The sequence below is a fragment of the Cyprinus carpio genome, chromosome B15, assembly GCF_018340385.1.
Source record: "Cyprinus carpio isolate SPL01 chromosome B15, ASM1834038v1, whole genome shotgun sequence".
Classification (NCBI taxonomy): Eukaryota; Metazoa; Chordata; class Actinopteri; order Cypriniformes; family Cyprinidae; genus Cyprinus; species Cyprinus carpio.
Genome location: NC_056611.1, coordinates 21,551,572 through 21,575,787, shown reverse-complemented (window position 1 = coordinate 21,575,787; position 24,216 = coordinate 21,551,572). Strand labels below are relative to the sequence as shown.

Here is a 24,216-nt window from a genome sequence, read left to right as displayed (position 1 = left end):
TACCACGACTGAGGTGCCCTTGAGCAAGGCACCGAACCCCCAACTGCTCCCTGGGTGGGGCAACATAAATGGGTGCCCACTGCTCCAGGTGTGTGTTCACTGCTGTGTGACCCATCCTTTGGATGGATTAAATGCAGAGCATGAATTCTGAGTATGGGTCACCATACTTGGCTGCATGTCACATCACTTTCACTTTTTTGTGAGGAACTCTCGTCTAAAACCCTATTAGCACATCCTGTTAGCATATAGGCAAGTGGGCTACAAAATGGAAAGTTCTTGCAAAATATGTATGCAAAGCCACAAAGATACATTAAAGCATTTAACAGTGTTTTTTTTGTTTGTTGAAAAAACGAGTGTTGTTTTAGAGAATTTTGTTTTGTCATGTTTTTTTTTGGGGTGTTTTAAAATGTGTGGTGTGGATTTTGATGTAGATGTAATTCCACTGAAGTGTAGCTTAGTGGCACATTTCCTGTTGCTTGTGTTGTGCATCAGATCCTAGATACGGGGCAGCAGTCCAGAGACATGTGTTAAGTAAGCAAAATAACTTTTGTAAACCAGTGTCTGGATAATGTTTATTTTACAACTGTAATCTATTCTCTACAGCTGTCTGACCAAACCATGCAGCTCTGTAGCTTTGTTTCCATTACAACAACAAAAAATTTGTATGTTAATGTTTTGAGAACATTATTAAAGACCAGATCACTTTGAACAATCATTCTATTAATGTTACTGGAAGAATGATTGTTAATAACTTTGAGAGAGCTTTGCCAGAACATGAGCCAAATTTCTGAGAATGAGCTGGGGGGATGGCATGGAATTTTTGGATGAATTATGTCTTTAAATATATTCCACTGTCAAGTCTTTTTGTGTGGATTAGAGGCTGGAAAGACTGGAAGAGAAAACGATAATTTCAGCTAGTTCATGATCAGGCCATTGATCTAGATCCTACGTACGAAACACAAAATCCACCTCTGTAAAAACCGTCCTGCTTCGACGCATTGATTGCAGCTGTTGCCATGCCATTGTGTAAAATGTGGATTAATTGCAGCTTTTCATTCTCTGATTTGCATATCCCTCTATAAAGGGGAGTGAGCAGCTTTTCTCATTGCTGATGGAACTGGATGAAACCCAGACAAGAGAAAAGGGTGATCTGTCTCCTTCTTTCATACCAAACAAATGCAAAGACACACAAACACACAAACAGAGTAGGAACAATGCAACAAAATGACAGTTAACACAGTCTGAATAAAATTAAACAGAATTTGTGATGATGATGGTGACAGATCTGAGGACGGAAAAAGCAAAGCTAGTTAATCACACTCATTTAAGATCCTTTGTGGGTTTTATTGCTTTGCTTTGAAGTTTTCTTGTTTCGAACAAAGCAAATTAGGAATGTCTTTTTATAGTGCATCCCATCTGATGTGTGAAAAAATGCCAGACTTTGATATTTGAAAATTAGATCGAGTTTCTTTTGCACCTTGAGAATGTAGGTGTACTGTATATTAAATTATTCTGCAGGAACCATAAACATCAGTCACTTTAAATGTTCATATTTTGACATTACTTTTAGATTATTTTTAGTAGTTATTTTTTTAAGTAATTATTTTAATAATATTATTTTGAGATGACCCTTGGTAAACACCATGTGCTTTGAATACTGTTGTCCCTGTCTTAACTAGCTTAACCATCAAGATGTCTTTGTTTAGCCTAGTTAATCTAGACCAGCACTAAACCAGCCTGAACAAATATGGCAGTTCATTCTGGTTTAAACTTGCCTTTTCAGTTGGTAGGGCTCTTTGTATAATGCTTGATATATAGCTAATTAATCTGTCAGACTAACTGAAGTGCTGTTACTAAAAGCTAAGGAACTGACATTTAGAGAGAGGCTCAAACACCTGTCTAGCCACAGTCAGTGTAGGCAGCACTTTTTTTGGACAGAGATAAATTTGTCTCGGGTTCACCTGTTCTCATAGGAGAGAGCTACTTCTGAAGCACATCTCTCATTCTTTCTGGTTTCCACAGACGGAGTGGGTGGTTCACCTCAACAAAACAGACGTGCTGATTTGCATTTTTAGTGTTAGTAAGTAGATATTTCCTTCATACCTGAATGGATGATTGATCGTTTAGTTCTCTTTATGGTAAATGATTGTGACAACCACTGCGCATGATTATTTATCAAAGCAGACTGAGAAATATTCAGCTGTCACTGAATATCCCACCTGGTTCATATTAATTGATGCAATCAGTTCTCGTATCAGCAATGTGTGTGTATGTGTGTGTGAGTGATAAATGATGGTTTTGTGAATGACTGACAAACTGATCACACATGAAAAGACAGATTGCTTATGGGTTTTGTTGCCATTAGATTGGCTGGAACAGATAAAGCATTTGCATGAATTTTGCATGACTAAAATGACCACTTTTTTGTTGGTAGAAGTTCAAATCCGTCCCGAGTTCGAATCCCAGCTCGAGGACCTTTCCCGATCCCACCCCCACTCTCTCTCCCACTTTGATTCCTGTCATCTCTACACTGTCCTGTCATAATAAAGGCAAAAACACCAAAAATAAAAAAAAATTTTGTCCAAATCTATAAGGTAAAATTATTGTGATGTCTGTTATAATGTTAGCAAGTAAATGCAATTTATTAAAAAAAAGTAAATCGTTTTAATTGTTTTCTTTTTTTTAAGGCAATACATAAAATTTTGTATTTAACATTTCTTTTTCTCTCTCTCTTTATAGTGCAGTGGAGATCTTTAGCTATTTAAAAAGATGATGTACAGGTATGTGAAGTTTGCCAAAATAAAATCTTCAAAAAATTTTCATTAGGAGGCTTTTCTCAGCAAATACTGATATATGCAACTAATTCACTTTATGTAATTAATTAGAATAATATGTTGTTGTTGTTTTTTATGAATTTAGCTATAGAAAATGCACAAAATGGCACAAATAATTAAAATATTTGATTTTCAGACATAATATGATGGCCTTTTTCGGAAAGAATCTCAGTTAAACTCCTACACTCTCACATATTTGTGTAGACGTTTATTTTATTTTTTATTTTATTATTATTATTTTTTTTTTGTGGTTTATGAAACACGTTTGCTAAAGGGTTGGTCCTAGCTTCTGACACTTGCGCTGATAGAGCTATAAAAAGCACAGGATATGTTCTAAACCAAAGATTGCCATTAAAAGCCAGGTTGAGTAAAGCGGTAGCTTGAGCGTTTTTTTTTTTTTTTTTTGTAAGACTTTGAACTTCTCCTCATGGAGCATCGTTCTATATTCTGTTCTGTTCCTTAGACAGTTGGTGTAGGAGTTTGTGTGTCCCACAGTTTCATCATTCACTGATGGCTCCTCAGGGAGCAGATCCTTCTAACCACGAAGTGAGACATGTCAACTTCTCCACACAGCCTCTGATCCCTAATGTGTGAACTCTGAGTACTTACACTTCAGCCCGTGTCACTTCCTGTTTGATATGTGAAATGGTGTTATTGCAGCTATAGTCACCAATGACTGTTTCATTACTGAGAAGAACAGATATTGTACTTGACGTGATATTGTATTTCAACACGCAGCTTTGAAATTCTGAAAGACAACAAATGTATATGCATCAATTTACTTTGAACAGTAGAACAAGTCCAAAGAATTTCTGCACCTTTCAATTTTGAGAAATCCCAAACTGTAAAGTTCACAAAGCAAAATACAGCAGCAACTGTTTTTTAATCATCTGCTAGTTTATTTTAGCAGTCTCTGGGTAGCATCATCTGAAAGGAATCTCCTGCTGCAGGTTGTTTAATGATTCAGTCATTCAAGCAGATGAAAGTATCTCAGGAACAAGAAAAGAGATTCATTGCCATTATGAAGGTTCAGTTATGTAACATAACCATCAATCATGTTTACGGATGGAGCAACTTCAGCATGCTGCAAAATGGTGACAAGCATGTTTTAGGAAATTCATTTTAAAGCTGAGCTAAATGAATAAATCATTCAGATTTTCCAGTCACTCTATCCATCTGTCAGATGTTGCCCAGTGTTCCCTATCGCACATAGCAAAGGTATATTTCAGTCCGCTTATCCACATAAGTCACATGTAGAACACATTTTGTTGAACAGAATTGTCATCTAGTGTCTCAGTAGTCAACTGTAGTGAAAATCACTTAAGTGGACTTCAGAATTTATATTACTGTAGCATTGTTGCAGTGTTTGTCATGGGACAATTGTATTGTATGTTTAATGGACTATTTTTTTAGTGGAGGCTTTAAGATTTTTCAAGACTTTTATGTTGACATATTTTTATTTGAGTAGCTCTGCAATAAAGGAGATAGCATAGCTAATTACCCCTTATTCCAAGAATTCAATATCTTTGTACAGTCACTCTCTTGTATGCATAATAGGAAATATTTTCATCCTTGTAATGCCACTTGTTAGACAGAGAGCTCTCTTTACAAGGAAACACTGACATGCTTTGACATTGTACCTTTCTTCCTGCTTAAATTGTCTGGTTGCCAAATGAGAGAGAGTAAAACAAACCTCCACCATCATTTTATAAATCAAAATCTGTGCCCCGGTCACTGTCTCTTGTAATTTGTATAATTTGTAGGTACATCTCTAGTCTATAAAATACATATTTGTTGGAAATAACAAAGCATTCACAAGGTCTCCTATAAGTTTTAATGAGCAGCATGGCTTCTGCTCCCACATGACCGTTGTCTACGAAGAACCAATAAAAATGTTAAGCAGACACTAAATCAAATCAGTTTCAGGGCTCTTTTGCTTGCATTTTAATTCTGCTGTTTCTTCACAGATCAGATCAACATTCATTCAGTTATTTCATTACACATGTTTTAAAACAGAAGGTGCTCCTTAAGGTTACATGACAAAATAAGGCGCAGTTTGAAGGATGGCCGTGCAAGACTAAGGCCAGTGACCTTTTAATCCAAGTAAACATTTGGTTTCATGTGATGTAGTGAACGTTGTTGTGAATTCTGTTGAATTCTAAATGTCACTATGGTATAATATTGGAAGCATCATGCAGTATTGGTAATGTTTTGCACCATATACCATCGCTTTCCAAGATTTCTTATTAAATTAAAATGTATTAAAATCAATGAGGTGCCAAAGTTCATGATACTTTTTCAACCAATCTGCTGCTGATTAAGCTTCTGTTTGGGCAGTTCGCTTGTTTTCAACTTGTTTAGTCTGCCTGAGTGCTTGTATATATAGTCACAGTTAAATTAATTCAGGCTGTGGTTGCTTTAGAAATTGGACATTAACACTTTTCATTGCCATTGTTCTCCAGAACAGCAGCTTAAAACAAGTAGATGGAAACTGAAGAGACTGGATTACAATGATCTTGAAAGTCAAATGAGGCTAAAACTGATGCCTGTATAAAAAAGTGTGTGTGTGTGTGTGTGTGTGTGTGTGTGTGTGTGTGTGTGTGTGTGTGTGTGTGTGTGTGTGTGTGTGTGTGTGTGTGTGTGTGTGTGTGTGTGTGTGTGTGTGTGTGATATTCGCAACAAGCTGAGCTGAGTTCCTGTTTTTAAATGTGTCTTTGAAAAGTACAGCTAAAAATATAATTTCTTGTAATACAGCAATGCAGTCAGGAATGTGACAGTTTTTATTACAGCGCCATCTATTGACACATCAATTTTTATTTTTATTTTTATTTTTGCTAAATAAATCTCTTCTTGGTTTGAATAAAAGAGAGCAGTTCTGGGTGAATCTGATATGTGTGCTTTATGGATTTATAAGATTGCATTTGTTGCATATTTTTAAAGCAGATGTTAGCATTTAGGAATGCAATCTTAGGTGACATTTAAATTGTTGCACGTCTTTAAAGTGGGCACAAGGGGGCAGTTCAGAGCTACTTACAATCTAACTTCATATTCACAGCTGAGAGGGAAAATGTATTTTGCATCTATATACTTTAAGGTTATTTGCATTACCCATGTATTTTTTCTTAAAATCTTAAAGCATAAAAAGCAAAGCAACTTTGATTATAGTGATTATAGCATTTTTACCATTTAGTAGGCTTTAGCAGTAGCAGAATGACATTGTTTTAGGTGACTTTCTCAAGAACATAGTGGTGATAAAACAGGATTGACTTTTTATTAGGCTGCCTTGAAATGAACAATGATATGTTAACAAACTAGACTTAAGGTAGACTCAAAGTAATCTGACATGATTAGCCCTGGTTAAAAATCTATTGTATGTGCTTTAAATTAGAGTTATGTTGGTGCTGAACATTGAAAGTCAGTTGAGAGGGTGTAACATGTTTAGGTAAATGGGAATTAAATTCTGAATAGTTCTGTACCTTATAAGATAGTACAAGTAATAGGCCTACCTGTAAAATACCGGTTCATTCACTCAACATTAAAAAACAAACAAACAAAAAAAAAACACTCAATACTGGCCTCGAGGTAGATATTTTGGACTGTATATTGTCATACCTGCTGCTAAGTCTAGTGGAAAAAGCTTAACTTCTGGAACTTTTGAGCAGCTCAATGAAAGATTAATGTTGCACCTAATTAATGCAAAGCAGGGAACAGTGAAAATATTTTTGTCAACCCCAAAACAAAGCAGCATTAGCCACCACTGATGTTAACTTTTAAAAAGACAGTCTGAAATGCTTAAATTGTTCTTTGTGCAGTATATACATGCAAAAACTCTTATGAATGTCACATACAATATATATATATATATATATATATATATATATATATATATATATATATATATATATATATATATATATATATAATATATATATATATATATATATACACTCATAAAACCATACATCAGAAACTCTTTTAATGAGGATGTGGTATGCAGTGTTATGCTGAATATTTTTTACTATTTATTAAAAAAGCACTTACATACCTTGGTTACTGTTTTTTTCATCTTCTTTTTTTTTTTTTTTTTTTTTTTTTTACAGACTCGTTAAGTGATTCCATGTTGGTAGATGAAAGGGATGATGGCATTTGCAAAATGTAATTTCCACTTTTTTCATCCAACAAGAAAAAACCTTTTTACTAGTAGCCACAAGAAACCAAAACATCGAAAACAAACTGTGTACACTATTATACAATGTGAAATAAACCATTTGAAATTAAATATTTATGTGTTAAAGACCTTGTAGGCTTTCAGAACTCTATAATATGAAACATATTTATGCTAAAGCATTTTCCTTCCACAGTGTACTGCAGTATAGGGTGGATATACAGCATGTGCCAGCGGGGTTGAGAGTCCATTGGGCAGAAATTGTATCGTGCTGGGTGTGGATGTAGATTTGGCCCAAGGCAGGATTAGAACAGGTGACCCCAAATGCGCCTTACTGACCACCGAACAGCTGGAGGCCTTGAGACTTATTAACAACTGTTTAAATGTTTAGGGTATGAGGGGTTTCTCCTGAGTGAGCTTGTTTTATAACCGAGTAACTTCTGATGTTAATTATCTATGACTAATTTATTTCTAAGCCCTCCTCCGGCACAACTAACTGTGAATTTATCTTTTTGCTCATTACTATTTCAGCATCACTTATAGCACTCATCTCATACAAATATGGTTTTAAGCAAAAAATCATGTAGATAAATCACAATGAGTTTAATATAATGTAAGTAAACCACTTTAATTAGAATAACTGTTATTAGAGACAGTTTTATGTTTGAAATTTGTGTTATACGCTCCAAAAGTTTGGAGTCAATAAGATTTTTTTTTTTGAAAGATGTAAATATGTCAATATGTTTTGTTTTTGTTTTTTTTACTCCACAAGGATGCCTTTAATGGATCATATACAGTATTTATTTATATTATATATATATATATATATATACATATATATATATACACACACACACACACACACACACACACACGTTTGCATCAGTAGTATGTATTTTCCTGTAAATGGATGTAATGGTAGTTTAGATGAGATGTAGGTGAGAATAGGATGATTTATATCCAGCTAAGCCTAGAAACATGCAGTGTCTTTATATCAATTCACAGAGCATCCCATTAAAGCAATTTTAAAAGCATTTTGTGCAAATGCATATGAACAATACATCTTGATAGTGTTTGGCTGTAGAACTTTTTAACATCTTCATAAATATAGAGGATACTTTCTTTGATGTTTTCACTCCCAATTATTTTCTCAACCATTTCCTTAGTCTCAAAGACAAGCCCAGACATCTGCACCTCTGACATATTCTGTTGTGACCTCTGTTTGCTGACCTGAACACATCTGTCATAAAAATTGTGTTGACATGTTTTAACAACAAGCTTCCCTCGTCCGGCAGGAGAGCAAGTCCAATCAAACTCAGGCCACAGCCAGTTCAGTAGTGAACTAAAATAGCACTAATGAGATATGTGGGCTGCATTGTCACAACCGAGTGCATTTCAGGCAAAAAATAGACCTGATAAGCTCAGAGATTGTTGCAGTGGAAAGACTGAATGACAACTGCGATGCTTGGCAGCTATGAAAGTTGAATTCCACATGGAAAATCAGCAGCATCACAGAGTGCTGCATGTTTTCTTTATCCATATGATGATGTCAAAGTTATTAATTTGTCCTGTTAAGCCACCTTAAACTATTTTAATCTTAATTTATAGGCTAATGATTTCAAATGTAAGACAAATTCTGCTTTTATTCTTGATTCCACCACCTAGTCTTGAATGATGCAAAGGAAAATTTGATCTGACACAGATGATTTCATAGCTGAAAATTGTCTATAGTCAGGTTTTCTTCTTCTTCTTTGCTTGAGGAAACTCAATAATTCACAAATGCATGAAAGGCATTGCTCTGAAAGTTACAGTACCTGAGTTGCCTTGTTTTGTCTGTTTGCATGCTTTAATATTTTATGAACTCATAGAAAACATGCTGCTGCATCTGTTTTAAAATAGCTAAAAATGGTCAAATATGACTTATCAAAAAATGATTTAACATTAGAACAATGTAATGTTAAATAGCCTTAGATGGTATTTAGACTTGGTCTCTTTGTGCATTTTTCAGTAACATAAATACCGAGTGTTAAAGTCTGATTAATTAAACCACAGAGTAGATGAGATTTATATATTTTGCACAGATTTATTCTACCTTTCAAAAGTTTTAGATACATTATGAAAGAAATCTCTTATGCTCACAAATGCAATTATTTGACCAAAAATACAGTAAGTGTAGTATTGTGTAATATTATCATTTCTAATAACTGATGTTTTATTTTCATGTATTTTAAAATGTAATTTATTCTTGTGATAGCAAAGCTGAATTTTCACTCCAGTTTTTTATGTAAATCTCAAGAAACATTTATTATTATTATTATCAGTGTTAAAAACAATTGTGCTGCTTAATATCCACAAATGTTTTATGAAATGTTCAAAAGAACAGCATTTATTTGTAATAAGAATCTTTTGTAGCATTGTAAATGTCTTTACTGTCTTTTAAGGCATCCTTTCCGAACAAATTCATTTCTGTATTTCAAATAAATAAATAAATAACACCCCAAACTTTTGAGTGGTGTTGTATGTGGCCAAGTCTGATCAATCTAAACGCGTGAAGTGACCAGGTGTATGTACCCCCTCAGGGACCAAATGTCCTGAATAACAATCATCCAAGATGTCAAGTCTGGGCACACAACCACAAATGATGTTCTGGAAACTCTAAAAGAAGATGAACCACTATAATGTCTGGTAGCAAACTACGTTTATCATAATAGCAAGGAAGGGGTATTCTTAAATCAAGCCAGGAAGAGAACATAAAATCCTGAGTGGAAAATCCCCTGGAGGAAGTGCTTTGGAAAGTAAATGGATTTGAATGGAGCCCAGGTAATGCTGGGTTTATACACTACAGAGATGTAGAGAACTCATGCTGTAATTGACGAGTTGGATCAGACTGAGGTAATGATAATAATCTGGGGATGTAGGAAGTATTACAGTCTCTTTACTGTTACAAGACTTTATCACCATGTACCAGCAAAAGAAATATAAAAGACTGAGATCTATAAGGGTGCATTTCTTGGAAACTTATAATAGTAATATCTCTTTTAAATACACAGACAAGCTAACGTTCAAACTGCTGACTGTTTCACTGCTGCCTTTCATCTTTTGAGAACATCTGTAGCTTCCTACATATCCAATAAAACCAAAATAATCATTATGTTAAACACAGGGCAGCAGCTGGGTGATGATAAACACTCCTAGAGCTCTCACTTTGCCCATTTCCCTGAAGTCAGTGTAGGAAAACCTTTTTTTAATCTTCATGCAAGTCAAAAGTGAGAAAGCACTATGCCATATTAATTGTGTCATATGCAATTGCGACCATTTAAGCTCTTCTGATTGTGCATTTACAAATAGAAAATTGCAAATCTCGAGAATGGACAATAGATCCATAAATCAGCACTAGGCACCTCTAATCTGATCTGTCTGATTCACACTGGGGGTGTTGACAGGGATGAATTCCTCTGTGATGTGCATAATTTTAAGCCTTACTGGAAACATCAGCCAAACAGCAGGATGCCAGAATAGTTGGCTGTCTGAGTTTGTGTGACTGTGTGTGTGGATGGAGCTTTCTTTGTACATTTATGGTATTTCTCAGTAGGAACATTTAACTCTCAGGGTTATTCAAAAATACCATTGATTTAAATTGGCCTCAACTAAGTTATAATTTATGCTGAATTTTTCATAGATGATTTTACACAGGCATATGTTGATTGAAATTAAAACGCATAAACAGATTTTTAATATAAAAGACAATAACTGTTTGTATCCACGATATTTAATAAACCGCTTGCCTTTATATTTTACCATGCAGGCATTATTGTATTTCACATCAGTTTAAATGCATTGATCAAATAAAATATAAAGATATGGTTTGTAAAGACCACTGTTGAGTGTATTATCTTCATTCATCTCTCTCTCTCTCTCTCTCTCTCTCTCTCTCTCTCTCGCTCTCTCGCTTTCTCTCTAACACCTGCTCTATTCTCTCACATCCTTTGGCAGCTGCACAAAAATATGTGCACATCTTATCAGTCAATAAAACCCATCACATGTGTGAAATGCAGCTATAGTCCCAAGAAACATTTGACCTAAATAACTGACATCCCTGATTTAGAGTCTCATTTAGAAGGGAATCCTCAACCTTAACTGTAATAGAGCAATACAGGAATATTTAAATCACTATTGGGAGTTTTACATGCTAACCCAAATGTAAAACATATAAAGGGAGCTGAATGTTTTCATGTGTTTAGACACATTTTTACTGTGTGTGAAACAGCATGCATTCTTTTACAAAGACGGCATGTTGTTTCCAAAATGACAGAATATTTGGCTCTTGTTTGGACAAAATAGATTTAAATAATATGTGGAAAACATTTAGTCCAATTGTCTATCTTTGCAACATAGTCAGTTGGACTGAATTATATATATATATATATATATATATATATATATATATATATATATATATATATATATATATATATATATATATATATATATATATATATATAATTTTTTTAAAAAAAATTTTAACAAAGTGAAGTTCATGATTTTCTTTTTCACCACCAGAGAGAGCAAAATGCACAGCACCTATCATGCAAATCGGACCATTATTGAAAGGAAAAGGTCTTTACATTATCTTACCATTTGATCTTTTGTATAATTTGGTTTCTGCTTTCTGACAGTTTTTCACTTTATTTGATACTGCCAAAGCCAGCAGCATTGCTTCAACATGAAAAGCACTAGGTACATTTTATTTATTTATTTTATCTATCTATTCATTTATTTATTTGAATATTTCATTAAAGTGAAGAACACAAAATATACATTTTAATGCATCACTTTCTGACCAAGTCAGTTTGATTGCCTTTGCTCTTATGAAGTGAAGCATTCTCCTCTCCAGTGCAGACTGTGATGACTGTGCCAGATTCAATTAAGAAGACTACACTGAGGTAATAAGATATATGACTGTATCAGTCGCTTTTATTCTTTAAGGTTTTCTAGGAAAAAAGTACACGAAGCCATATAATAAATAAAAATAGATAGACCTACTAGTTAGTTTAAAGAAAGGAATGCTAAAACGGCTTGCCATAATATGCCACAACAAGTCATTCCTTCTGAATTCATGCAGATCTGTCCCCGCTTGCCTTTGTGTGACACTGTTTGCGACCAATCAGAGCAATCCGAACGCATTTCGTCGTAAACGTCAGCCAATAGCGTGAGAGCGGGGCGTGATTTCCCTCGCACTGCTCCGCGAGGCATGAAGTTTATTCGGAGTGCGAGCTGCTCAGGGAGAATGATGCACCTTTACGCGGATGCGAATGAGAGATTTTTCTGTTGCGCTCTTTAACTTTCTCCACTTTCTCATCTTGCCACGGATTGTGCCTAACGTGTAGTAGTTATTCTGGCTCGCATCACAAATGGCTCGAAGTATAACGGAGCAGCGGCAACGTAGAGCGTTTCATGTGCACTTGTTTCTCTGTATACTGACTTTGTTTCGAGATGCATCTGCACAGGGATTTGAGAGTTTGGGATTAACGTACGGTTTAAGATCTGAACTTTCAGAGGATGCTATTCTTGTTGCCAATAATGGAATACGGGTTCCTTTCGGCAGAAGTGTCTATATTGATCCAATCAATGACCTGGTTACCCAAGTTCAGCCCGGAGACAAGTGCACCATAACAGTTCTGGATAATGACCCGCTGTCACAGAGACCGGGACAGCTGTCCCCGAAAAAGTTTCCTTGTGAATTTGGTCCTAATGATGTAAAATACTCGCATTTCGGATCCAGGAGCCCTTCAAAAGACAGAGTAAGACTTCAACTCAGATATGATACTCAGACTGATACGGTCATCATTCCCTTTATGATGGAAGTTGAGGTGGTTTTCACTCAGCTTGAGATTCTCACCAAACACATGCCTGTAGTTGTAGAGAAACTGCTCGGAATGAGTAATCCTATTGATAAGAAAATCCTGGAGTTTACTTATGATAGAAATGCTCATTTATGTAAAGTTACATCTTTGGCCAGTGGCAGCTCATTACCCAGGTATGGAAAGCTGGTTGATAATGGAAAATTGGGGAAACCTGTGGACTGTGATGAATTTGTCAGGATGGACATTCGCTATCAACACACTTTTGCACATCGTTCTCCAAACCGAGATTATATTCCCATGTATTTAGAGTTACAAGACAAAGAAGCAAATGTACTGAAGCAAGAGTTTTTCCAAATTGTGGTGCTTATAAAAGAGGGTGAGGAAAACACAGCTCCTAAACCGAGTTTTGTGGCAATGATGATGATGGAAGTTGACCAGTTTGTAATGACTGCTATAACCCAAGATATGCTTGCCGCTGAGGATGTGGAATCTAATCCTGATGATTTAATCTTCAACATCACTTCCCCGCTGTCCTTTGAGGAGGGCTACATTGTGAGCACAGATGACAGGAATTTGCCCATTACGTCGTTTTATCAAGCAGACCTGAAAGATCTTAAAATAGCCTATAAGCCTCCCTCTGTGGATTCGGATGTGGAGAGAATTTTCCAAATTGAGTTTGAAGTTGTTGACACTGAGGGGGCTATATCAGATCCCTTTGCGTTTATGATAGTGGTTAAGCCTATGAACACTCTAGCACCGGTTGTGACCCGTAACACTGGCCAACTGCTTTATGAGGGTCAGTCCCGGCCACTGTCCAGCTCACAAAACCTACAAATTAGTGACGAGGACAATTTAGACAATGTCCAAATCACAGTTATTAATGGACTTCGCCATGGAGAGCTCACAGTTCTGGGATCCAGGCGAAAATTCTTCACGCCAGCAGATCTTGATGTAGGGAGCGTCATCTACCAGCATGATGGCAGCGATACATACAGTGATAATATAATTTTTAGGATGACAGATGGAAAAAATGAAGTTGAATTTTTATTTCCCATTACAGTGGTGCCAACTGATGATGAACCTCCCATAATCAATGCCAACACAGGCTTAGTTTTGTTTAAAAACCAAATGATGCCCATTTCTCCTTTAACGCTAAGTGCAGCAGATATAGACTCTGAGGATTCAACTATTAAGTTCATCATGGTGCCTCCCTACTCTACTATTGGAGAAGTCATACTTCGTCAATCAGATGCACCGGAGGATCCGTCCACATGGAGGTTCAATTCTGAGGATGAGATGTATGAAAAAGTAGTGACAGAATGGTTCCAACAGGACATCACAGAAGGCAAGCTGTTTTACAGGCATATCGGACCACATAATACAAAGACCATCATGGACCAGTTTGTTTTCCGTGTGCAAGATGACAACGACCCACCAAACCAATCAGGTGAGAACTCTTTCATCGTCAAAGTTCTCCCCATTGATGATATCCCCCCAGAGCTCTATCCTGGGACCACTCTTCAAGTGACCGTTCATGAGTACCAACTCACCTATTTCCGAAAAAAGTTCTTGCGCTACACAGATTTAGATTCAGAAGACAGAGACTTGAAATACACAATTACCCAGCCACCCACTGACACAGATGAGAACAGCCCTGGCATTCTAGGAAGCATCGTTTTAACTGAGAGTCCAAACTCAGAAGTCACCGAGTTCACTCAGGCACAGATAAATCATCACAAGATAGCCTACAAACCTCCTGATCTAGAGCTTGGAATAACCCCGCATGTGGTGCAGTTCCATTACAAAGTTGAGGACACTGCGGGAAACAGCGCCAATGGAGTTTTCACTATATTTTTACAGCCTGTTGACAACAAGCCTCCCCAGATCACCAACACAGGCTTTACCATTCAAGAACGAGGGGCGCACATCATCACACGCGCCGAGCTGGACACAACAGATGCCGACACAGACAGCACACAGATTCTGTTTACAATCACCCAGCCTCCAAAGCACGGTCAGGTGAAGTACACATTCACTGATATGACTAAAGGGAATTCATTCAATTTGGATGATATATCTAATGGCAGAATATCTTACATTCATAATGGTGATGAGTCAACCAGCGATTTCTTCCAGCTGGATGTCAGTGACGGCGTCCATGTTGTCACAATCACAGTCAGGATCAACGTGAAGCCTATTGACGACGAAGCACCAACTATCAACCTTCCAGAGGGCACTATCGGTTCTTACATAGATGTTCTGGAGAATGGAGCGACTGAGATCACCACCAACGTCATTCAGGGTCGAGACGAGGACACTGATGACCTCAGGCTGACCTTTATCGTAGAAGATCCCCCAGTGTTTGGTGAAATATTAGTGAATGGTGTGCCCTCCAATAGGTTCACTCAAGCAGACATTATTAGTGGCTTGGTAGTATATGCACATAATAGTGGAGAAATTGGCTTGACAACAAAACATGACTTCTTTAATCTTACACTTACCGATATGTCTGATGAATGGACAGTTGGGGGAAATAAAATCAAAGGGGTTCGTGTGCAGGTCACCATTTTGCCGTTGGACAGTCAGGCCCCTGAGGTCTTTGTGGGCCCCCAATTCATTGTCGTAGAGGGTGAGAAAAGTGTTATAGAAATTTTGCATATTAGTGCTAATGACATTGACACTCCTAATGATGACCTACTTTGCACAATTATTGTGCAGCCCACCTCAGGCTACGTAGAAAACATCTCCCCTGCACCAGGGTCTGAAAAATCCAGATCTGGGATTGCCATTAGTGCTTTCACGATTAAAAACATTCGGGAAAACCACATTTATTATGTTCAAAGTATTCATAAAGGTGTCGAGCCAGTTGATGACAGGTTTACTTTCAGGTGTTCAGATGGGATAAACTTTTCTGAGAGACACTTTTTCCCAATCGTAATAATCCCATCCAATGATGAAAAGCCAGAGATCCATATGAGAGAGTTTGTTGTGATGGAAGGCATGAACATTGTGATTGACACTCCAATATTAAACGGCGCTGATGCTGATGTTCCAGCAGATGAGCTCACGTTTATTATTTCAAAACCTCCGAAACATGGGTATATCCTCAATCAGTTAACCTCAGGCACTATTCCTGTCACAAACTTCACTCTTGATCAGATACGAGAGGCTTCAAGTATTGTCTATGAGCATGATGATTCAGAAACCACAGAGGATAGTTTTGATGTTCTACTTACTGATGGCAAATTCACAGTGGAGAAAACCGTCATGATTATGGTCATTTTGGTTGACGATGAAACACCAAGGATGGCGATTAATGATGGCCTTGAAATAGAAGTAGGAGAGGTGAAAATAATCAACAATAACATTTTAAAAGCCACCGACCTGGATACAGAAGACAGCATTCTGACCTACATCATCCGTTATGGTCCAAATCAAGGGTTTTTACAAAAGCGAACACCATTTGGAACATTTGAAAACATAACTGTTGGAACAAACTTCACACAAAATGAGATCGACCAAGATATGATCATGTACATTCACAATGGACAAGAGGGAGTTCGTGACCTTATCAAATTTGATGTCACTGATGGCATTAACCCTTTGATTGACAGGTACTTCTATGTAACTGTGGGTGGAATAGACATGGTGTTCCCTGATGTGATCAGCAAAGGTGTTTCTCTGAAAGAAGGAGGAAGGGTCACTTTAACCACTGACCTGCTCAGCACTAGTGATCATAACAGCCCTGATGAACACTTGGTGTTCACCATCACACGTGCCCCCATACGAGGACACTTAGAGTGCACTGATGTGCCAGGGATGCCCATTAGTTTGTTCACTCAGCTTCAGCTAGCTGGGAATAAAATCTACTACATCCACACTGCTGATGATGAGGTAAAGATGGACAGCTTTGAATTTGAAGTGACCGATGGTTACAATCCTGTGTTCCGCACCTTCCGTGTGTCTATTACTGATGTGGACAACAAAAAGCCTGTGGTCACCATTCACGGACTGGTTGTTAATGAGGGTGAAAATAAGTTAATCACTCCTTTTGAGTTGACAGTGGAGGACCGTGATACAGTCGATCACCTTTTAAAGTTTACAATCACCCAGGTTCCTGTACATGGCAAGTTGCTGTTTAACAACACCCGTCCTGTCACTTCCTTCACCAAGCAGGACCTGAATGAAAACATGATACGTTATAAGCACGATGGAACCGAGTCTGCCTCTGACAGCTTCTCGTTTACTGTTACTGATGGAACTCACACAGACTTTTATGTGTTCCCTGACACGGTTTATGCGACTCGCAAACCTCAGATGATGAAAATAAGAATTTATCCAGTGGACAATGGAGTTCCACAGGTTGTGACTAATAAGGGTGGTACAACATTAAGGATTCTCCCTACTGGTCACCTTGGGTTCCTGATCACTAGTAAAACACTAAAAGCAGAGGACAGAGACAGCCTTCATGGAGCAGTGACTTTTAAAATTACTGTGGCCTCTGAGCATGGCTACCTCATTGACTTGGGGAAAGGCAATGCCACTATCACCACATTCACCCAAGGTAAGTTTTATTATGTCAGTTTAATAAAATATGCTGTGTTCATTAAAAAATAAATGTTTAAATGAATTAATGGTACTGGTAGTTTAATGCTTAGTGTATGCCATTAATGTGAGAATACTGTATTAAAGGTATAGCTCATGCAAAAATGAAAATACTGTGATCATTTATTCATCCCCATGTCGTTCCAGACCCAAAAGACTTTCTTTCTTTTATGCACAAAAGGTGATCTTTTTGAAGAATATCTTGACTGCTCGCTCATTTCCATATAATAAAAGTGAATCGGGACTGAGTCTGTCAACGCTTGCTTGAAAATAAATAAATAAATCAATAAAATATGCTTAAAGTTGTTTGCCATCTGATCACCCAGCCTGACCAGAAGAAAAGTGCCTGAAACCCCTCTGAAACAGACTAGGAGACAAACAAGCTTCGGTTGTTTTATTTTTTTATTTTGTTCAGCAGGGCAGTTACAAGATAGCAAAAAGGCACTATTAAATTATCATACAAGTATTCTTTACACTGGTTTAGTTTGTCTCATGTCCAAATGATATAAATGACAATAGTTTGAGTTTTAACTGTGATTTTTTTGAGAGCTAGTGTAGATGGGACAATCTTTTTTTTTTGTTCATCACAGAGCTTACATATGTTTCAGAAACATGTACTACATATAATGTGCTTTTTTCATTTTGGAACTTGATGGCATTGTTCATTTTTATTATATGGAGAAGAGTAGCCTGGATAGAAGGGTGAATAAATTACAGCAATTTTCATTTTTGTGTGAACTGTTTTATGATCCTTAATAATATCTTACAATATTCTAAATAGTCTTATAAAGGAAGATTTCACCTGAAATATTGAAAGGTAATCTGGAAAAGTGCACACATTGTGACACAATGCACGCAAAAGGTTTTTGCCTTCAAATAAGACCATTGTAGTATTCATCTGTAAAATAAGTCTTTTTCACCAACAGAGAGTACAGAGCAAACAGCTGTTATTGTCATAAACTTACAGTAAAGGCCCAATCTCTCAGACATATCAGAAAAGCCTTAGTATAGTTGTAAAAACTTGTAAATGTCAAAACTAGCAGGGGACATGCTCAACTTGCCACTGTGCTTCCCCTTTCTAAATAAGCTCCTTTTTTAGGATTCTCTTTGAATATTTCAAGGGAATTTAGCACAGTTGGGGATGGGGGTGGGGGTGGGGGCTACTGACAGTAAATAAAGTTGCTGCTCCCTTGTGGGCATTTGAAAACGATGGGTTTACATTTTTATGAGCTGGCCGCTTTGAAGAGAAATGTTTTGACATCAAATATTGAAGATAGGCTGGCACTGTGGATGTAACACCCTCTCAGAAAAACCATGTACATGAAATGCACTCCAAAGTCTGAGCACAAGAGAGGGTGGAGGAGAAATTAATAGATGGGTGCCAGTTGGAGACCTGCTGCTCTTTGTGGCTCCTTTCAGTCAGAAGGGAATTGATGTGCCACGGCTTCAGTGCTTCATATTTCTTTCTGTCTAAATTAAACACTGCCCAGCTGATAAATCTCAGACATAATGCGGTTTGGTGCCTGCAGCTCTCTGTGCAGGAGCAGATGGGCAAAATGCCCTTATTTGAAAGTGCTTTTCAACTTGGTTCATATTGAACCTGTCCCAAATGGCACCCTCCTCCTCAGTGTTTGACACTTTGACACATGCACTATTGATAATGGTTCCTGTGGAGTTCAAGTTGGCCATTTGGGTCAGGGCTACACTTTTAGTACAAAAGAGCAAAAATTTTACATTTAGGGGTGTGTCTTTGTGCCTTCTCTACCCCATGGTGTGCATTACTACCTTAAGAGCAGTGCTGGGGAAAGTTACTTTTAAAAGTAATGCATTACAATATTGGGTTACTCCATAAAAAAGTAACTAATACTAGGCATGGGCGATATGACCAAAATCTTATATCACGATATGAGAAATTTTATATCACGATAACGATATATATCTTGATATAGTTATTTTTTTTCTTTTAGTAAGGTTTTTTGTGATATTAAGATTTTTGATACCATAGAATTTTCATAATCCTTGTCACCAATGTCGATATCAAACTAATACAATAAAATAATACAAAAAAAAAAAACAAGTTCACTGGAGATAAATAAACAGTCAGTGATGAAATAAGAACAAGAAACTAATTACAAGCAATAGGACAAAAAAACTACAATAAATAAGAAATACATTGTGTAAATGAGTTAGTCTTCACTGTGTTAGTTATATCCATCTATTTATATATCCATATATATCTCTCTGGAGTACTTGATTTTGGTTGGTCAGTTGTCATTCTGAAAAAAACAAATTGAAGTGTATAATAAAATGGATCTTGAGAGAGTATTTTTATAAAGTGCATCCCAACTTGACCTAAAATTTAATATAGTTTCAAAAGTAACTAATCTTTTCGAATATTTCCTCCTTCAGCTGACATCAATGACATGCATATTTGCTATGTGCTTCGAGACGGAGACAATGCCACAAGCGACACATTCCACTTTTCCATCGAAGACAGTGGTAAGATATTTCAACCTCTTTTTATTGTTTTGGCTTCAGGATCTTTCAAATATGACTGGTTGGATTACAGACGTGTGCATTCCTATCTGCATCATCCTTCATTTCTTTTTGTGCTCACCCAGTGCTTGTGAAGGTGTGACTGTTTGAGAGCAATAACTAGAATCTGTGCACGTTAGTTCCGTCTGGGATGTCTTTTGATTGACACGTTGGCATATTGAACTGGAAAACTTTAATAGATCTTTGGTTGGTTTTTAATCATTGTACTGAAAAACATTTTTCAATCTCAAACTTTCTTTGATGGTTGAGTGAAACTGTCCAATTATAAACCTGCCAAGTGCACTTAGTACCCAGGGAGGTCGCAGAAAGCATTATTAAGGACTTATTGCTTGACTGCCAAAAAAATTAAAGCCGATATGTTAGAAACAAGTGCTCCACTTTGAAGATGATTTGCGTGATGAAATCTTTCGTCTATATTTAGGCACCATAATATCATTTGAGAAGGGTGATTGTCTGTCTTAATGACTGCCATTGTCAGGCTAATTAGGTAATGCTAAATTAGTTTCATGATAGTTTTGTTTGAAATTCTGATAGATTAGATACATTTTTACAAAGATCAACTCCATTCCTTTTTGATTTGATTTTCTTGTAAATCTATCATCCTACTTGTCTTTCTTTCGTTCTTTCTTTTTGTATACACAGCCCACTTGAAAACATTAAAGGCTTCCGCTTAGACGGATGCAAATGCCAATCTCTTGTTTAAGCGGGCTTTGGGGATGCTTTACGTTTCAGAGACCCTCCTGACAGTCTGTTCATTGTTCTCCTACGCCATGGCTATAAAGAAACACGCTGTTTTGTGATGGCCCCGTTTCTCTTTTCCCATGAATATGAAAAAATGATCTCACCTCCCACTCCCAATCTTCTGCAGCCACAGTGGAATCATCTGGTGAAAACCAGTGTCATTTCACACGGTTCTGTATGGAAAATGTACTGTAGATAGATATTTTTAAAGAGGATGGGACAAGACTAAATCAAAGTGTTTTGCATGGTTTAGTTCGGTCAGTATGATCTGCAATGTGAGTTTGAAATCTTCCTAGGTTAATTTGTTAATCTTTTGCGTTCTATCATAAAAGCATTAGATGAAGACTGACTTGATTTTTATGGATTTGGCATTCAATGCTTCATTGAATGCTTCTGTCTAACAGAAGTTGGCACGAGTTGTGTGTGTCTTCTGAAGTTTGGCAATTAAACAATGGGATTCTGCAGAATGTTGTCATACGCTCCTTTCAGAAAGGGCTCAAGATGCCTTCATTGTGTCTTGTGGCACTTGTTTGTTTTCTAAATGAAGTTTTCTCTTTTTCATTTTACTGCTTGTCAAATGATTAGGAATTTTGTGCTTCTTCAATTAATAAGTCTCTTATGCTCATCAAGACTGCATTTATTTGACCAAAAATACAGTAAAAACAGTAGTATTGTAAAATTGTGCTGCTTAATGTTTTGTGGAAACCGTGGTAAATTTTAAAAGAGAACAGCTTTTGATTGAAATCAATTTAATACATCCTTGTTGAATAAATTAATTAATTTCTTTAAAAAAAAAGAGTACTAACCCCAGAAACTTTGAACAGTAGTGTACATACATAAAAGTTTGTTGTGTTAATTTATGTGTTTACTGTAAGTAGGTACTCTACAGTAAGTTACCTTGATGTTTCTTTTTTCACATATAACACGTCTTTTAGTAGAACTTTATTAGTGGCAAAATTGTTAGAAATGAAGCCTCAATTGAGAGACGTGGGTTATAAAAAGGAGCTTGATTTCCAAATGCCAGGAACTGCTGTATGTATTCAGCGTGCAGCTCCCTAGAATGGTTCGGACCTCCTTAAATAGACAGAATTTGTCCTCACCCTCATGAAACATCCATGAAATGGACTTGATAAGATGTAGAGGCCCCACTGGACCCTCATATGCTTCAAGTATGCTTTAACATTTGCTTACTGGTGAGTGCTCATGTTCCTTACATGTTTAAAATTGTGCCCTCCAGGTGAACCAATGAGTAAAAGACACTTTGAGGGAAAGCTGGAAACCAGCCAAGGACTTTGCTTCAATGTGGTTGCTTTTTCTCACCTGTAGTGGAAGTTGTTACCTTAATCGTATTGGACGTTTTCATTAACCATTCATTAGTCTTAGCGCCATCCCAATTCCCTACTCATTTGATTCATTTTGGGGCTTTTTCATACTGTCTAGCCGTGAAAGTACACATATTTGGATGCAGGGAGTGTTATTAGATATTCAACCTGACCCGGAGTCAGTTTTCAGAATTTAATTTGTGAATTGTGTGCTTACGAAATTCCAATACTGGTTCATTGATAGCGAGGCTGCCGGGCTGCTGATGTTATTTGTAGGCATGAGAGCCACTGTGGCAGCCACACTAATTCCCCAGGTACCCCCTGGGGCTGTGTATCAGGCAGCCATGCTGGATTGTGAGTTTTCAGACACAGCTGTACCCTGTCATGTTCCAGCAGCCAAAACCACTCTGCAGGTAGTGCTCTAATAAGAAAGAAAATGGAGATGAATCCAAGGAGCTGTTTAGGCTTTATCTTAATGCAACACTGCAGTGAATCTCATACAGGTTGTAAAATAGGGCATTTTTGTTGCTTGTAAAGAGTAAGCGTTGGTTTATATAATGTTTATTTAGACTAAGCCGAATAGTCAAGTCAAGAAAATGCTTCTAGTTGTGTGGTCAGATTAAGCAGTTTGTTTTATGGCTGGGTTTAAAAATGTATCTGCCCTGTCAGATAAATATGTTTTAATCTCAGGCGTGAGCTGGTTGGAAATTTAGCCCGTCGTACTAAAAAAACATCAGTTTTCCCCATCAATTTACTTGAGGGTTCGCTTTCAGAATTACAATAAGAGTTCATGTCTGTTAGCCAAGCAAGTTACACATACAGGAACATGTAGTACTCATGATATAACATTACGGTGAGCGTGATTTCACCAAGTACAACATGTTCCTGGATCAACATCCTTGTTGATCCTGGAACAGCATTCCAATTCAACCAATCAGAATTGAGATATAACATTTTCAGGAAATGTCAGTTTTAGGCTTACAATCAGGATTAGGTGCTTCTACACCCTTGTTAATCAGATATCATTTCCCTCTGATTTTAGGAATAAGGGGTGGAGTGGATTTGGTTAAGTCTGTATTTTTGGACAGTAATGTTGATCCAGGATCATCAAAAAAAGCTGATCCAGGAACATGTCTTACTTGGCAAAATCACGGTGACCATTACATTACAAATGTATATTCAGTACATATAAGGAGTGTATAAATTCATTATACAGAAGATACATGTAGCCAAGTCTGTCATTCATTGAGTTGAATTATACATATTTAGATGCATATATGATCCAGTATAATTAGTACTATTATTTGATTTAAGTATGATTTGATTTTAATTGGGAAAGAAATTTGTGGTAAAGTGGTTGACAATGTCAAAATTAATTTGTCGCCAATAACCTTTGTCCTTCTTCCTCTCTAATGGAGGCCAAATTACAAACGGTTCAGTAATTAGTCAACATCATTTAATGAAAGGAGTTGAAATTGCCCTTCAAATTAATGCTGTTTGTTGGCAGCAGATTCTTTAGTAGAGTTGTCCTAAAAGCAGAGTAAATGATTTGGCTCAGATTCCCAGTGAGTAATATAATTGGTCTCCCAGAGGATTATTAAGTTTGCAAACTTTGACACAGATATCAGCAGGTGGTTAATAAAGGATTCAAAGTTGATGATGGTTTTTGGATGATTCCAATTTCTTAGTATTTGGGGAAGTGGTTACATTGCCAATAGCGTGCCAGATGATAAATGCTAGAAGATGAAAATGCCAGTAGATATTATGCCTTTGAAGAAGAAACAAGAGATAATAAAAAATAATATTGGATTCTAAATAATAATAATAATAATAATACCACAAAATTAGGATTTAGACTTTTCTTGTATAATTCTGTTCTTATCACCAGTGGTACAATACATGACACATTGGTAATGCACAATTTATTTACTTTAAATTAATTTTAATTCTTGTCTATTTAATAAGTTTGATATTATTTATATTTTTTATTATCTAAGTTTAATAAAGCTTTGTGCATATGAGACTAATGCAAAGTCCATGTGAATGATGTGAATGTTCTCCACACTGATCCTTGAACAAAAAGTTTAGGTTGTGACCTAAAAATAGAACAGCAAAAACCTGAAGTGATT

General features: G+C 36.7%; 1 protein-coding gene across 1 annotated transcript in view; it reads left to right on the top strand.

Annotated features, from left to right (window-relative positions):
* Positions 1–12,257: 12,257 nt before the first annotated feature.
* Positions 12,258–24,216, top strand: part of LOC109103619 (FRAS1-related extracellular matrix protein 2-like) — a 68,691-nt gene continuing 56,732 nt past the window's right edge. The window contains exons 1-2 of the mRNA XM_042739784.1: positions 12,258–17,427; positions 19,878–19,967. Of these exons, the coding sequence (XP_042595718.1) occupies positions 12,411–17,427; positions 19,878–19,967 (5,107 nt within the window). The 5' untranslated portion in view covers positions 12,258–12,410. The remainder of the gene's footprint in view (positions 17,428–19,877; positions 19,968–24,216) is intronic.